The sequence below is a fragment of the Colobus angolensis genome, unplaced genomic scaffold (assembly GCF_000951035.1).
Source record: "Colobus angolensis palliatus isolate OR3802 unplaced genomic scaffold, Cang.pa_1.0 Scaffold301, whole genome shotgun sequence".
In the NCBI taxonomy this organism is placed as follows: domain Eukaryota; kingdom Metazoa; phylum Chordata; class Mammalia; order Primates; family Cercopithecidae; genus Colobus; species Colobus angolensis.
The window spans coordinates 1275185-1292436 of NW_012116278.1; the positions used below are offsets into that span (position 1 = coordinate 1275185).

Sequence of the window (17252 nt, forward strand, 5' to 3'; positions counted from 1 at the left end):
AAAAAAAAAAAAAAATACAAAAACTAACCAGGCATGGTGGTGCATGCCTGCTGTCCCAGCTACTCAGGAGGCTGAGGCAGGAGAATCTCTTGAACCCAGGAGGCAGAGATTGCAGTGAGCCAATATTGTGCCACTGTACTCCAGCCTGGGCAACAGAGGGAGACTCTGTCTCAAAAAAACAAAAAACACAAATTTGTGACCTTACCATGGACAATTTCACAGTTTGATAGGCGATAAGGACACACAAATAAGCAAGTCAAGGAAATATGAAATTTGTAAAAATTGAATGAGAGGAGAGAGGGACAAAATCTCTCAAGGTGTGGCAGGGTCCACACCTCCTTCCTAGAGTTCAGTAAGGAGGAAGAAGTGGGAAAAGGGCACTTCAGACCAAAGGCACAGCATGAGAAAAGGCTTGTGGGTATGAAATAGTGCATGCACTACTGTAAGAAGTTGGCATGGGCTAGATCACAGAGAGGGGTGCAAGGGGGTTGAGATGGGAGGAGAGTCATAAGCTGAAGAACAAAGGAGGCTGAATCAGTGGAGGCTTTAACCAGAAAGTGTGGAACATTCAAAAGGCTCCGAGTGAGAGGATAGAATAAGTTGTGATGTTTTAGAAAGTTGTGAGAGGACATGCTGGAGAAGGCAACATGAAAGTGGAGAGACTAGTCCAAAGGCCATGGCAAGTGCCTATAGAATGGGCAGCACCAGGGAGACAGTGGTGGGGCCAGAGTGGGGAGTTTTTTTTTCTTCCAAGACAGAGTCTTGCCCTGTCACCTAGGCTGGAGTACGGTGGTGCAATCTCAGCTCACTGCAGTCTCCGCCTCCCGGGTTCAAGCAATTCTTCGTCAGCCTCCCGAGTAGCTGGGATTATAGGCACCCACCACCACACCTGACTAATTTTTGTATTTTTAGTGGAGATGGGGTTTCACCATGTTGGCCAGACTGGTCTCGAACTCCTGACCTCGTGATCCACCCACTCGGCCTTCCAAAGTGCTGGGATTACAGGTGTGAGCCACTCCGCCCAGTCGGGAGGTTGGTTTTGAGAAGCCTTATAAGGTAGAGGGTTGACCACCACTTTTTGACTGGAAGCACCAAACTGACATGGGAGATACAAGTAATCCTGGGGAGAAGAGGATCATAAACATACACACACATTTTCTTTGCTTTTATCATTTATTTGGTTGTTTTATTCAGCATTCCATGTGAACTTTTAATTAAACAAACATTGACTGCCTTATATTAAATGCTAGATACTGTGTCTGGCCCTAAAATGTAGCCAGTTGGTAAAAAGATAATAGATTGTTTTTTCTCTAGAAAGCCTTTCCCCACCTCATTTGTTATGGGTTAAGCAGTCATATGACCAAGTTTGTTAATACTGTGGAGATGAAATCCATTAGGCGTTAGTAAGGACTTCAGAGCATCTTTTTGGAGTCATATATACCAGAACCATCTTAGTATCAAAAATAACTCACTTGGTATTAGCACATGAGAATACTTTTTAGCGTAAAAATTACAGTCATTTGAAGTATAGAGCGTGGAATTTAATTCATGGACTTAGTGACATTCTGTGTAGATGTTTCTAAATATCTTAAGTACAGGGTGTTTACCTAAGGTTTAAGATTCCTAAGACATTGTCATAGTTTTAGAGCTAGAAGAGCCCCCTTCCTTCTGCATTCTCATAGCCTTCTGTGTGTATTACTTCATAGCATTTGAACTATAGTAATTATAATTGTTTATGTGTGTATCTTTGCTAATAAATTACAGGTCCTTTGAAATTAGTGACTTGGTCTTGTTAATCCCCTTTCTTAGTTTCTGGAAGGCATAAGGTATAGTAGGAAGTTCACTGAATGTGTACTGAACTTAAACCTTAGAAAATATATCTTCTATCCCCTCATTTGTAGATAGGGAAATTGAGGTTAAGAATGAGGAATTTTTTATGCAAGTTCAAAAAGTAAAGTAACAAGAGAGTCAGAAATACATCCTAGTTTTTTTGATTGCTTAATATTTTTGTGGCTGTTTTCTCCTCTTGCCCAGCTTGGTTTGCTAGCTAATTAGCCAGAAGTTGGAAGCATTTACAAGTTGTGGAAATGCAAACCTTCTTTGTTAGGAAAACCAATGGCCATGCAAATATAGCCATTAAGTACAGAATTTGTTTCTTAGGTCCCTCTACTTATTCAAAAGCTAGGAGTCAACAATGCCTCCAGTGTAAGGTTTCATTTTCTCTCACACACACAGAGACACATACGCATGCAAACAACACACGCACACACATAAGCACATGACCCAAGCAGAGCAGCTGAACAGGAAATTTTGGATGAAATATTGGCATTTATTGTTCCTATGTGACCTACTAAGGTCAAGGGTACAAGGGTTCAAATGGGCTTTAGTTCAAGTCCCTCCCTGTCCCTCCATGCTTTTCTGTAAGTGGGTATTGAGCATCCATCTCAGTGGGTAATTTTGAGCACTCAACGGAGGGATAGAGTAGTTTCATCATAAAGTTGTTCTATCACCTTGGTCCAGCCAGCTAGCATCTCTGGGTCACTGTATCTGCATCTGTAAAATGGATTAGGTTAGATGATTTACAGAGTCCTGTGAAGTTGGAACATTCTATGATTTTCCTCCCCCGGGATCTAACTGGACTCTGGATGGAGTGTTGCAAGGACAGAAGAGGTAAGGAAAGAGTGATCCTGCATTGACCCAGTGCTGGCTTCTGCAGCCTTACGAGGACTCCCTGTTTGATGTTGGTCTTTTATCAGGGTGTGTTTGTGTTCTAACCAGTATTTGCCTGGCCATTGCACCAGTCCCCATTCTGTTCCTCGGGGTTTTGGGAAAGAGCCAGTGGATGTGAATTCTTACAGGCAGGATTTCTTCCCAAGAACTGCCTGGATGGTGAAACTCACAAAGTCCAGAGAGATTTCCTGTTTTGTTTTCCACAAGCTCAAGTTCCTATTTATTATAAAAACCAAACACACACACACACACACACAGACACAGAGTATGCTCTCTGTCTTCCCATTGCTGGGGTCCAGTGCAACCTTCCCATCTGTATCACTTTCACCCACGGCCCTGGTTTTCACCGTTATGGTAATTAAGCCTTCAGTGCTGGCTGGAGATGTTACAGAATTTTAAGCCATCAGTAGTTAAGCACATTAATTTTACTAAGGGGGAACCTGCAAAGGGAGCGAGAAAAGGTCTAACAGTCAGCATGACCTCATGCAGTCGCATCTGGTTTCTGTTCTCATGAGAGTGCCTCCTTCTGGTGCTGGCTAGAGAATGGACATTTGTTCTCAGCATAGGTTCTGGCACCTAGTAGGAACAGTTCTCTTACTGTGTGACACACCCTGGCCCAGGCACTTTATATGCAAATCGTTTATGAAATATGCTTACACTAAAAACATGTCGCCTGGAATTTGAATTTAACTGAGCACGCTGTGTTTTAATTTACTGAATCTGGCAACCCTACTTGGGATTAATCCCATGGCTCAGAATTGTTGAACAGAAAAGACCTGCACTTGGGAGTCACATAAATCTGGGTTGGGATTCTGTTTCCACCATTTACTTGCTGTGTGATCTTGGGAAAATTGCTTGACTGCTCTGATTCCTAGTTTTCTTATATATAAATGAGAATCGTAATATCTGTGTCTCAGGACCATTGTGATTATTACATTTTAATACACTTAAAGTACCATGTACTGTGCCGTTTAGTGTTTCATGAACATTAGCTTTTATTATAATTGTTTTTTTATTTCTTTGGGTCACAACACTTAACTCAGATGAAATTTGATCATTCATTCATTCATCCCTAGGAGATGATATGGATAAGAATGTGTGGCAGGAATAATTGGAGAGTTTTTGTCAACTTCCAGGAGAAATGAGATGGAAGCTTACACAGGAACACTCTTGATAGACACCGTCTCCTTCTAGATCTATGCTCTGGATCACTCAGAAGGGAGACCCCAGACCCACTTTATACAAACATGTTCTACTTGAGTCTTTTAGGCAATGCAGAATGAAAAAAGTGATATCTTGGTAATCAAGTGCCCTTAGCGGTGTGCAACTTTTATTTAAAAGCATATCAAAAGTAAAAAATATGAAAGAAATGAAAAATAAGGCCATCATACAGAGCAGGCAAAGCACAAAGGAATAAGAGATCAACATTATCTGAAATCCTTACGTTTTAAAGACAGCAGTCATTCATTCAGAATCTGCAATGCGTTGAAATGTCAGTGTTAGCATCAAGCACACTCTGAAGTTATCTTCCACATCAGAGCCCAAGGGAGGGGAACAAAGTAGAAGGTAAAACTTGAGTCCTGTCCTGTGCTAAACTGAAAAAGTGCTTTCCAAGTTCTTTACTGCCAAATATTAACGATCTATTTTTCAATGTGCATTCATGTATTTACTAACCGTTGACTGAATAATTGTGCTAGGTCCCACAAGAATATACATGTGAATAAGGCCTGGCCCTTGCCCTTGGTGGGACCAGTGTTTATTGGTGAGACAGGCAAGGAAATGTGTTGGTAGTTATGGTCTAGTGTGTTACGGTGTCCAGAAGAGGAGCATGGTTCTAGACTTAAGAAAGTTATGGTGGGCTTCCCAGAGAAAAGAATGTTTCCTATTTGAGACCAAAAGAGTAAACTGGAGTGCAGAGAGGGGAATATTCCAGGCATAGAATGGAGTGTGTGTGCGTGTGTGTGTGTGTGTGTTTTAAAAAGATTATGAAGCATGTTCCAATTAAATAGAACATTGATTATCATTTAGAGCAAAGGTCAGCAAACTGTGGCCCTCAGACCTAATCTAGCCTACTACTTGTCTTTGTAAATAAAGTTTTATAGGAACACAACCATGCCAATTCATGTAAAGTATCATCTATGCCACTTTCATGTTACAAAGGCAGTGTTAAGTAATTGTGGAAGAGTCTACCTTGTCCTGAAGCCAGAAATGTTTACTCTCTGGCCCTTTACAGAAACTGTTTTCTGGCTCCTGATTTAGAGCACATTTTACATAAACAGGAATTCACTGTTGGTAGAAATGATGTGGGTGCATGAGAACGGATGATACTGTGCAAAGAAGGTCAGGAGAGTGGTGAGAGATGAAAAGGTGGCCAGGGGTGAGAACAAGGCATTTAGATTTTTATCCTGAAGACTGTGGGAAACCTTTGAAGGATTTTCAGAAGGGCAATGAGATGGTCAGACTTCTATAAAAGGCAGTGCAGCAAGGTGTTTAATAAGAGGGCAGGCTTTGGAGGCAGATTACCTTGGATTGGATCCTAGCTCTGTCACTTACTATCGTAAACCTCAGTCAAGTTATTTACTTTCTGTGTGCTTCAGTTTTCCAACTTGTAAAATGGGAAATTATAATAATAGTATCTATTGTGTGAGGTTGTGAAGATTAAGTAAGTTAACACAGGTGGAGTGCCGAGCCCTGGGGGACACTATCAGTGGATCTAGTTTTTATTGTTTCTCAATGATCCTTCTGGCTCTTGGGGAGGGGATGGCCCAGGATAGGAGAACCTGATAGTAGAGTGCAAGGGATTTAGGGAATAGGTGGGGTCTTGTGCTTAAAGGGGCTGCTCTAAAGCCCTCGATGGCTCACATCATGGCCACCAGCACGTTTTCTCTCGATCTCTCCCCTATTGTCATCATTGTCTACTCTGTCCTCCTTTTTTTCCAGGCCTTCAAGAGTGCACTGATGAGTTCTTACTGGTGCTCAGGGAAAGGAGATGTGATCGATGACTGGTGCAGGTGTGACCTCAGCGCCTTTGATGCCAGTGGGCTCCCCAACTGCAGCCCCCTTCCGCAGCCGGTGTACGTATGTATGGTCCCTTTTCCTTTGGCCATTCCTTTCCATGGACTCACACTCCTGTCCTGCCAGCCCATGCCATGACTTGCTTTTGCTGCCAGGGTGCCTAACAAGATCCCCAAAGACCCTGGAGGCTACCTCCTTTTTTAGGAAAGAAGGGAGCTTTGGCAGAACAGAATTATGGCACAGGAGCGGACACTGATATTGCAGTGTGTGCTTGTTTTAAATGATGCCACTCAGTTAATCATTTCTTCCTTCAGGCAACCATTCAGCAAAAGCTTGTAGGCAGCTGACTACTTTGTCAGGTCTTGTGTTGGATAGTGGGGCTATTGAGATTAAAAAAAACAAAACAAAACTAGAGAACCTCTTCTGCGAAACAAGATCGGCACAGTCCATGTACTTAGGGAACGGACAATTTAACGGAGGAGATAGATGCCAAAACAAAAACAGGAAAATACAATTTAAAAGTTTAAATAAGGGCTCAGCACCATGTCTCATGCCTGTAATCCCAGCACTTTAGGAGGCTGAGGCGCGAGGATCTCTTGAGGCCAGGAGTTGAGACCAGCTTGGGCAACATAGTGAGACCTCGTCTCTACAAAAAAAAAAAAATAGCCCGTGTGGTGGCACATGCCTGTAGTTCCAGCGACTATGGAGGCTGAGGTGGGAGGATCACTTGAGGCCAGGAATTCAAGGCTGCAGTGATCCAAACTTTCACCACTGCACTCCAGCCCGAGTGACAGAGTGAGACCCTGTCTCAACAACAAAATCATTTTAATAAGAAAAATATGAAAAAGAAGCAAAGACATGCTATTAGGGAGAATAATGAGGAGATGTTTTAGTTGGAAGAGAGAGGGAATAGTCCGGGAAAGCTCTCTGAAGAGACCTAAATTAGGGTAGACACCAGCCAGGCAACAAGTGATGAGACTCATGTCTCAGGCAGAAGGAACAGCATATGTGAAGGGCCAGACACTGGAAATTCACCATCTGAGGAAGTAAAGGAAGGTCATTGTGGTTGCAGGCATGTGATGAAGAGGGAGAAGTGGTGTGAGAAGCATAAGAGAGGGGCAGGAACCAATACTGGAAAATAAAGTCCCATAATCGACCTCTGTGGGTGAGAAGAGTCACGTTATAAGATGGTCTTTGAAGAGACAGTGTGGTATTGTTGAAAAAAGGAATCTGGGATAAGGATAAGCAAAGTCACCATCATGGTCCTGTCCTCAGCTTGCTGTGTGACCTTGTGCAAACTGTTTCCTTTTTTTGAGCCTTTCCGCATTTTGTGAAATGACGGAGTTAAACTTCATCATCTCTAAGGACCATTCTAGTTCTAACCTTTAATCATTCTATTTTTTTTTTCTTGCTTTGCAAAAAGATTTACTCCAGGATTTTTGCTCCTTTCAATAGTGTATTTACTTAAGGATATTAAAAAGTTAGCTAATACATTGTGGGTATTAAAGAGAATGGCAGAAAAGTGGAAAGTTCCTTTGTTTGAAGGCACTGCCAATTTAATTGAAAGTGAAGCATCATTGAGAATACAGTATAAATATATGGAAAACTGATAAACTGTCATTGAGCACATATTGTGTGCATGGATTAATTTATGAAATTCTACATTGATCTTGAAAGGTGGCTCCTTGTCTTCCCATTTTATGGATGAGAAACAGAGGCCATGAGAGGGAAAATAACTTGCCTAAGGTCATGCAAGTTGGTGATCATGGGTAGAATCAAGATTTAAATTCAGACTGAAACCTGTGCTTCACTTTGACACATGCTGACTCTTTTGGGCCCCAGCTGGTGCTGGCTGCCAAACAAGAATCTTCCTGTTTATTCCCTGTAGGCTGCGGCTGTCCCCAACAGTGGAGCCCTCCAGTACTGTGGTCTCCTTGGAGTGGGTGGATGTTCAGCCGGCTATTGGGACCAAGGTTTCCGACTATATTCTGCAGCATAAGAAAGTGGATGAATACACAGACACTGACCTGTACACAGGTAGGTACATGAGTTCCCATTTTCTTGGGATAGTATGACAGAAGAGGGAAACTGGGATTTTCTACTTTCTTTGGAGACTTGGTCTCATCTGTCTTGGGAAGGCATTGGAAGATTTCATTGTTTAGTGATTTTTCACTGTCCATCCTTGTGTGCTGTTTTGTATGAATTTGAGCAAGGAAAGATAGCAAGTTGCAGTTAGAAAGAGTTTCTGATTCTCTGAGTTGGACCTTCAAAATATTATGTCAAAGAACTAGCTGATTCTAAAGGCAATTTGACCTTTTTCTCTCTGGGAAGGCCTGCAGGACTCTTGCTTGAAGGGCTTGATCTGTAAATATATTATCTCCGGAACTGAGGTAAGGAAATTCACACAATTGGGTTTCTAGTGAGATACACTTGGAGTCTTCATTAACTAGTGCGGGGAAAGAGATAATTGGAAGTGATTCCAGCATGCAGGAGCATTTGAGAATGTTGGCTTTTAAGAGGGATACCTTTGATTATCACTCAGAACATTATTTCTGAGTTCTAAATCTTTGACATTGCCAAGAAGCGAAGTGTTCACCTGTGATCTATACTGGGGCTTACATCTTCTGTTCTCTGTTGAGACTTCCATTCAGCAATTATTATTTTCCAGCCAGAAAACATCAATTAGACATCTATTTTTTGTGCCAGGCACTGAGCTAAGTGTTTTGTTCAGCATCTTATTCCTCGCAGTTTTAGGAGGGTTAGTGATTATTGTGCCCATTTCACAGATTAGAACATTGAGACTGATCCAAGGTTATTCAGCTTGTGATATCTCCTCAAATTTATAATTCTAATCCTGAACGAAGACTTGGCTATTTAAAGAATTAAAGAAGTATAATTATTTGCCCAATTAAATTATAAACTCCAAGAGGTAAGATGGCGTTTCTGTGTTAGTCATAGTTGAATTTCCAACACCTATCACAAAGTCTGGCATTCAAGTATGAGTTGACGGAATGAATAATAAATGAATGAAAGGATCTTTATTGTTCCCTTTTCTGTTACTATCTTCCTGTTTTCTACCTGTCTCTCTCCTACACCTCTCCCATTCCTCTCTGGGCTATTTTTGCTTTGATTCCTCTGAAATTTGGAAGGCTGTGAATGTGAGAGAAGTCAGAAAAAGAAAGGCCCAGGTTATGGACAACATGAGAAGTCAAGTTGGCTGCTAATAGGTCTCCTGGGATTGATGTGGCTTTTTCCACATTATTGACTGAAAGAGACAGAACAGAATGGAGTGGACATCACTTTCACAGAGGGACGGGTCATGGAACAGTAATTGGGCAGCTGATTTTGTCTCATCTTTCAAACTTGGTTAATTCGGACTTTTGACTCTGTATGGAGTGCATGCATATGTGTTTGTTCAAGGCTGTGTATCTGAGTATGCACAGGCAAACTGAAGTGTCTGTGTGTTTGTATTATCTGCATATACATTATTTTTATGTGGGTGAGATTTACCACTGTCTGTGAATGGGTGGGTGTGTATTTTGTGTGTGTGCGTGTGCGTGTGTGTGTGCGTGTGTGTCTTTGTCCTTCTGGAGTGCTGTTTTATAATAGCAGAGGTTTGTAAACCACAGATAACCAAGGGAAATGAAAGTCCTCCAACAGTGGGTTTACACTTTAACAACAATGCTTCACATCTCTATCACATCTCCATAACATGCTGTTCTTCTCACAATTAAAAACAACAAACAAAAAACAATGTAACTTAAGAAAGATCATGAACTTTGTTCTACAGATAAAGTAAGTAAATCCCAAAGACATATGTGACTTTCCTAAAGTCCCATAAACACGTATGGCAGAGTCAGGCTTTGTAACCAGGTCTGTCTTATGCCCAGCACAGTGCTGCTTCTTATAGACCATGCAGAGTCTACATGAAAACTCAAGTGTTGCTTCTTCCACAAGGGTGCTTGACCCTTTCAGCAGAAAGTCTTCTCCCTTTCCATGTAGTGCACTCACTCATTCTCTCTACCGTTTATTTGGCATACTCCATTCTTTGCCTTGAAGTACCTCTTCCATATCAGCAGAAAAATTCCAGTGTTGGAAGGATCTTAGGAGATCATCAAGTCTTGCTTTCTCTTTAACACTTCAACATGCACTGATTACATGCCTCCAGTGTTAGAAAGCTCAGTTCTTCCTAAAGTTTTCTGTATGTATGATCATGTCATCTGCATACAGAGACAATTATATTTCTTTCTTTCCAATTTTGATGACATTTATTTATTTATTACTTGTCTAATTGTTCTAGCTAGGAATCTTAGTACTATATTGAACAGAAGTGGTAAGAACAGACATCTTTGACTGTTTTTCTAATTTTAGGCACTTAGTCTTTCACCGTTAAGTATGATGCTAGTTGTATGTTGTTGTTTCTTAATGTAATGTTTGATTACATCAAAGAAGGTATCTTCTATTTCTAGTCTGCTGCAAAGACTTTGTTTTCTTTGGAAATGGATGTTGAATTTTCTGTGTCTATTAAAATGATGGTATAGTTTATCTCTCTAAATTTGTTAATATGGTAAGTCACATTGATAGATTTTCATATTATAAAACAACCTATCATGTGAGATTTATCCCAGGAATGTAGGTTGTTTTATCTGTTTTTTGTTTGTTTGTTTGTTTTGTTTTTTTTAATTAGGTTCATTCTGATCTCACAAAATGAATTATAAAATATTTTCTTCTTTTCAGTTTTCTGAAATGTATCTGTCATCTCAGATAATCAGCTTGGTTAAAATTGATAGTATTTTTTTCTTAATCGTTTTGTAGAATTCACCAGTGAAGGCATCTGGGCTTAGACCTTTTCTTGCAAGAAGGTTTTTAACTACTAATTTAGGTATTTGATAGATATAGATTTATTTAGATCATATATTTCTTCTTGAGTGATGTTTGGCAGCTTGTGTGTTTTAAGGAACTTGTTCATTCCATGTAAATTATCAAATTTATTGGTAAAAGTTTTTTATGACATTCTGTTATTATACTTTTGAAATCTGTTGAGATTATAGTGATATTAGTCTCATCTTGATATTGGTAATGTGTGTCTCCTCTCTTTTTTTTCTAGATCAGTTTGGCTAGATAGTTATGACATTTATTTATATTTTCAAAGAATCAACTTTTGGTTTTATCTGTTTTTGCTATTTCCTATTTCATTGATTTATCCTCTAATCTTTATTATTTTATTTGTTTAGCTTACTTTGAGTTTGGTTTTCTCCGTGTTTTAATTTTTAAAATGGTAGCTGGGGCTCTTGATTTGAGGTCTTTCTTGTAATGTAGGCATTCCCTCTAACTACTGCTTTAGTAGTATCTCAAAGGTTGTGTTATGTTGCGTTTTCATTTTCATTCAGTTCAAAGTATTTTCAATTTCACTTTTGTTTTCTTCTTTGACTCGAGTTACTTAGAGGCATGCCACTTAGTTTTCAAATATTTGGAGTTTTTCAGAAATTTTTGTTACTGCTTTCTAATTTGATTCGGCTATAGTCAGAAAATATGTTTTTGTGACTTTAAACATTTTAAATTTATTGAGACTAGTTTTTGTCTAGATGGTCTATTGATGTATTCAGTGTCCACTTTAAAATAATGTACATCCACTTATTTATGGGTAGAGTGTTCTATAAATGCCTGTTAGATAAAATTGGTTAATTATGTTATTCAAGTCTTCTAGAGCCTTTCTGATTTTCTGTCTTCTACTTGTGTCAATAATTGAGGGAGGGCTATAGAAACCTCTGATTATAATTATGGACTTATTTCTTCTGCAGCCTTATCAGGTTTTACTTTATATATTTTGAAGGTATTGTTATTTAAGTTCATAAACATTTAGAATTTTCATATTCTCTTGATGAATGGATCCCTTTACATTGTGAAATGGCCTTCCATATTTCTGTTACATTATTTGTTCTGAAATCTACTTTGTCTAAGTACTCCAGCTTTCTTTTGATTAGTATTAAAGTCTATCATTTCCTATTACTTTATTATTTATTTATTTATTTATTTTTTGAGACAGAATTTCGCTTTTGTCGCCCAAGCTGGAGTGCAATGGCACAATCTCAGTGAACGCAACCTCTGCCTTCTGAGTTCAAGCAATTGTCCTGCCTCAGCCTCCAGAGTAACTGAGAGTACAGGTGCCCGCCACCACACCCAGCTAATTTTTGTATTGTTAGTAGAGATGGGGTTTCGCCATGTTGGCCAGCTGATCTCAAACTCCGGACCTCTGGTGATCTGCCCGTCTCAGCCTCACAAAGTGCTGTGATTACAGGTGTGAGCCACTGTCCCCAGCCATTACTTTACTTTTATACTATCATTGCTTTATATTAATAGTGTGTTTCTGGAAGACAGTATATAGCTGGGTCTTATTTTTTAATCCAAGCTGGCATTATTAACTTTGGGGTGCTTAGACCATAAAGTTGGGATGTTTAGCCCATTTATATTTAATGTGATATTTGTTTGTTTGTTTGTTTGTTTACTTATTTATTTTAGAGCCCATGACCTGCTTAATAATGTGATATTTGTATGCTTAGGTTTAACATTTTTCTTTTTTTTTTTTAATATTATCCCATCTTTTATTTCTCTTCTTTTTCTATCTTCTTTTGGATAGTTTTTATGATTCCATTATATCTCCTTTGTTGACTTTATTAGCAATAACTCTTTTTTCTTTTTTTTTTTTTTGAGACAGAGTCTGGCTCTGTGGCCCAGGCTGGAGTGCAGTGGCGCGATCTCAGCCCACTGCAAGCTCCGCCTCCCAGGTTCAAGCGATTCTCCTGCCTTAGCCTCCTGAGTAGCTGGTACTACAGGCACGTGCCACCATGCCTGGCTAATTTTTTGTATTTTAAAAAGAGACAGGGTTTCACCATGTTAGCCAAGATGGTCTCAATCTCCTGACCTCATGACCTGCGTGCTTCGGCGTGTGTGTGTGTTAATTTCTTAATGTTGTGGGCAGTAGGGCGAATAAATCCAGTCCTTGTTATTCCGTTTAATCCACAAATAGAAATCCAAGTTTCTTCTTTATTTTCCAGCAAGCAGTGCTCTAATCCAAGGGTTACTTTCTAAAATTGAGGTAAAATTTGCTTATTTTTGGTTATCTGGCCTAGGGTCACTTTACACAGATCTAGGCCATTCTTCCTGTAGCCATTCAGAAGGTTGGAGACAATGACATACATGCTTCTGTCTTTACAGGGTGTTTTTTAACCTTTCCTTGTAGGACTTGACTTTCATTCTCCACATTGTTCAATTCCTGAATTTGTGGGTGGGCAGTTGTTTTTAAAGATACAGGCCGGGCACGGGGGCTCACGCCTGTAATCCCAGCACTTTGGGAGGCTGAGACGCGCAGATCATGAGGCCAGGAGATCGAGACCATCCTGGCTAACATGATGAAACCCCGTCTCTACTAAACATACAAAAAAATTAGCCAGGTGCAGTGGCGGGTGCTTGTAGTCCCAGCTACATGGGAGGCTGAGGCAGGAGAATGGCGTGAACCCGGGAGGCGGAGCTTGCAGTGAGTGGAGATTGTGCCACTGCACTCCAGCCTAGGCGACAGAGAGAGACTCTGTCTCACAAAAAAATAAATAAATAAATAAATAAAGATACAAAATGATGAATCTTGTATCCTTCTATGTTGGAGTCTCCCCACAGTGCCTGTCATACATGGATGTTCAGTTCACTGAACTGAATTGCATATGGATAGACATATTCATGTCTTAACTTTTTGAGTCTGCATTAATTCCTTAAGCACTGTGTAGTCTTATGGGGTCTTCTGTAGTCCTACAGCCTAGTTAAGTACATGGTAAGCCCTCTAAAAATGTGTCATGACCAACTGATGCTGTAGTTGATTGGGAGGGTACATCTGAAACATTCACCTCATCTGTTTGCCTCCGTGTCACCTTTACCATGTCTAAACCCTCTGGAAAGTGAATTTGGCTTAAATTGAAATTTCTCAGTTCACTCAGTTGAGTTTTGTCTTTGAGAATATAAGCCTAATCAAAGAATACAGACTTGGGAAAACCTGGCTTCTGGTTTTATTTTTCACCACTTCTCAGTGAGAGAGATCTAGGGCTAGTCAACATCTTTTCTAGAGTTCAGTTTCCTTTTCTGTGGAATGGGAAAAACACCACCTTTTCACAAGCTATTTTTAAGGGTTAATTCCAGCACAGGTCTTGAGACACAGTAAGTACTAATACTTTCTTGTTGTTTCCTATTTCCATGAATTAAAAAAATAAATAAATAAAGGGAGAAATAAATGTTAGGAAGAAAACAACATAAGATTTAAGACTTGTTTTGGATAGAGAGTTAGGATTACTCACACATTTGGTCAGGTGAGGCCAGAGTAGGGAAATGTGGGCTTTATCCTTTGATCTCTCTGAATTTTTGCTGGCAGCCAAGTCCAGTGCTGGAATTATTTATTTATTCACAAGCTCATGCGTGCATATGCACAGACATAGGTGCTTACACAGATCTGTCTCTCTCTCTTTTTCCCATGTGCGCACATGAACACAAACACACACACTTTATGGCTGCCATCTGTTTCACACCCTTCTGAACTAACTTTTGAAATGCTCACTCTCCCTCCCTGTCTCCTACCCCTGCCCCCACCTCTCTAGGTTTGGCGCCCTCTTTGTCTCCTTCAGAGAAGCCATCGCTCAGTCAGTTCTGGGACGCTGTTAGGAAAGCCAAGCATAAGTAGCCTCCTGTTCCAGTTGTTTTTGAGCAGAAATGGGGCTTGTTGTGGGGGGTGGCTGAATTCCCCGCATGCTAATCTGTCATCAATATTAAAAACAGACGTCTGGTTCTCTCTCATGGCCTCATCAGAACAATTGGCATGGGTTTCAGCCTCTTGGGCAGGGTAGATGTAGGGGGAGGTGGGAGTAAGAAGCTGGGCCGAGGCACAAGCAGATTTAATAAATCCAAACCTCCCATTTGACCTATGAAGAAAAAGGCTCAGAGGAGATGGACTTGTCCAGAGCTTACACACTTGGTAAGTTACTGGTACAGCCAGAGCTAGAACTAGGGCTCTGGTTTCTTTCCTATCTACCCCCACACCCTCATCCAGTACATTCAAAGATTTTTCACTAGTTCATATTACCTCCGGTGTGGTTTGCTCTTGTTGAGAATAGACCTAGAGGCAGATGGAAATCAGGGAATATAGGACATTTGTGTGGCTTGACAGAATGGAGTCTTTAGCCAGTGACAGCAACTACTGAGCAACTAGTGAACTCTGATCTTGTAAAGGGGATTGTAGCCCATCAGGCTTACCACTTCTTTGTCTGCTTTTATATAAAATAGCTTTGTGAATCCCTACATTTCCAAGCAGAAGAACCTCAAGCATTGAACCTGCCACTCTCAGTGTAAGGATCAGAAGAATGAGGACAAGAAGGGATCGGTCACACCTAGCATCATAATCTCCTGTTTCTCTGTCTGGTGATATTCTCACCACTTGCCTATGTATTTTCTTTGGTCATCTTCTGCTCTCCTGCTGGATTTTTTTTTAACTTTAAAAAAATCAGAAACTTCTCTTTTTCTTCATGGAATTCTCAGCTTCAGCTTGTTTAGTTCAGGGCTGGAAGGCCAGCCGGCTCTGTTGGCACTCACAGAGGCAGCAAGCCCTATCCACTAGCCCCGGCACCTCCTCATACAAGGCAGCAACATCTGGAGCTGGTCAGTGCCCGTTTCTGCCCTGGCATTTGGGAGCCTAATGGGCCTCTCTCCGGCTAATCAGTACCATGCTTGCCTCCTGCCAACTCTCAACTCTTGTCTCTGTTACTTTCTTCCTATCTCCTTTCCTATTTCCTTTCTTCTCTCCTTCCTTCTTTTATTCTTTTTCTACCTTTATGTGTGTCAACTTCCCTTGGTGGCTGTCTCTCTCTTCTTTTTGCTCCATGTCACTCTCTGCCCATGTCTCAGCTGACCTTTGCTTGTCTTTGTCTCTCTAAGCTGGCTCGGATATGAGCTGCTCATTTAGACTTACATCTGGGTAAAGAAGAATGTCCAGAGGCCATCTGTACCCACTCTCAGCTCTGCTGTTCTTTGTCTGTCCCTATTATCATTAAGGATAATCTACAACTGAAAAGACACTCCCCATCCCAACACACACCATCCCATCTCAGACCTTAGACTGAAAACTTTATCAAGTAAAAGGGAGCAGTTATGGAGGTGAATTTGTATGAGGAATAATTCAAGGTGAAGAGCAGCAGGTCTCTTTTCTCCAGTAGCTGAGAGGATGGTGGCAGCAGTGGCTGTGATGGAGCACTTACATTGTAGGTATTTATGAAATCTTGTGGAATTTACTCTTAGTTTCTCATGCAGTGTGGGCCATGGCTGAACTGTGCTGTTCATCTGAGAAACTAGAGGGGACTTCACTCGCCTGCTGTCCGCTTGCCCTGGGCCAGCCTGAGAGAGGTGATGTCATTGGAAACTAGGCTTTACTCCCTCAGCTAGAATTGGGGGGTGGGGGCGAGGGAAACATGTTTTAAAGGGTGAGGTACAAACCCACATGATTGCAAACATCTGAAACTGATATTAGGGGCTCAGAAAATATTTCTGTCACTCCAGCTGCTCTCTGGGTGAAAGGTTTCTAAAATCAAAGGCTTCCAAAGGGAAAAGATACTTGGAGAGTCTTAATCTTGTTGATTCTTCCATGCCACCCAGCCTGCCTTCTATATCACAGAATTCTTTACAGCTCACAAAGCACACTCATTCATTTCATAAATGTGTGTGGAGCTCTTAGTATGGTCTATGTCCTGGGCATGGAATGTTAACAGGACAGGCATAATTCCTGCCCTCATGGAGCTTATAGTCAACAAGGAGAGTGGTCTAATTTAGCAAGAAATTGCTCGGATAGCATAGTGGGTGCTGCGATAACTCAGATGCTGTAGGGGCATGGCAGAGAGGTTTCTAATTCAGTCCATTGGGGATAATAAAGGCTACTCGGAGGAAGTGGGAAATTGTTTGAGAGTCTGGTTCCAGTAATTAATTATATGGATCAACCTCTCATACACAAGACTACAAACCCCTCACCTGGAGATCACTCCCAAGCTGGTCTTTCTCCCTCCCTGTCGCCATCTGTTGCCATTCTTATCCTTAGTAGCAGCTTTCCATTAGAGATGCCAAGAGAAGAAAAATCTGTATTTCTCTCTTCACTCAACAGAATCTCCTTCCAGGCCAGACAAGAATTATGCTGTGTTGGTACCTACCTTTCATCCAGAGTTTGCCCAGACTAAATCTATCCTACCTTGTGTCTATGACATTGTTATTCCCCAAAAGGGGAAGTCTAGCTGAATCCAACGTTCATCGTCTTGCCTAAACTGAAACTGGTTCTTTAAGTATTTTAAGTTCCTGGTTTGGAGCTTTATCTTCGTCTGTGTTCTTGCCATCACGATAGGTAAGGTCAGGGTTTTTGTAGATTTTCTGTCCAACAATCCAGTCTCTCAGTTCCTTGATATGCTCATCTCCAGTGACCATTTCTCCACTGCCTC

The 17252-nt window shown here is 40.9% G+C and overlaps 2 protein-coding genes across 5 annotated transcripts in view; one reads left to right on the forward strand and one right to left on the reverse strand.

Moving 5' to 3' along the window:
- ASTN2 (astrotactin 2) overlaps positions 1-17252 on the forward strand; it is a 982181-nt gene that overhangs the window by 793539 nt on the left and 171390 nt on the right. For all 4 annotated transcript variants that reach the window (XM_011950063.1, XM_011950064.1, XM_011950065.1 and 1 more), the window contains 2 exons: positions 5671-5804; positions 7634-7782. In XM_011950063.1, the coding sequence (XP_011805453.1) occupies positions 5671-5804; positions 7634-7782 (283 nt within the window). The remainder of the gene's footprint in view (positions 1-5670; positions 5805-7633; positions 7783-17252) is intronic.
- TRIM32 (tripartite motif containing 32) overlaps positions 1-17252 on the reverse strand; it is a 99616-nt gene that overhangs the window by 76900 nt on the left and 5464 nt on the right. The window lies entirely within an intron of this gene.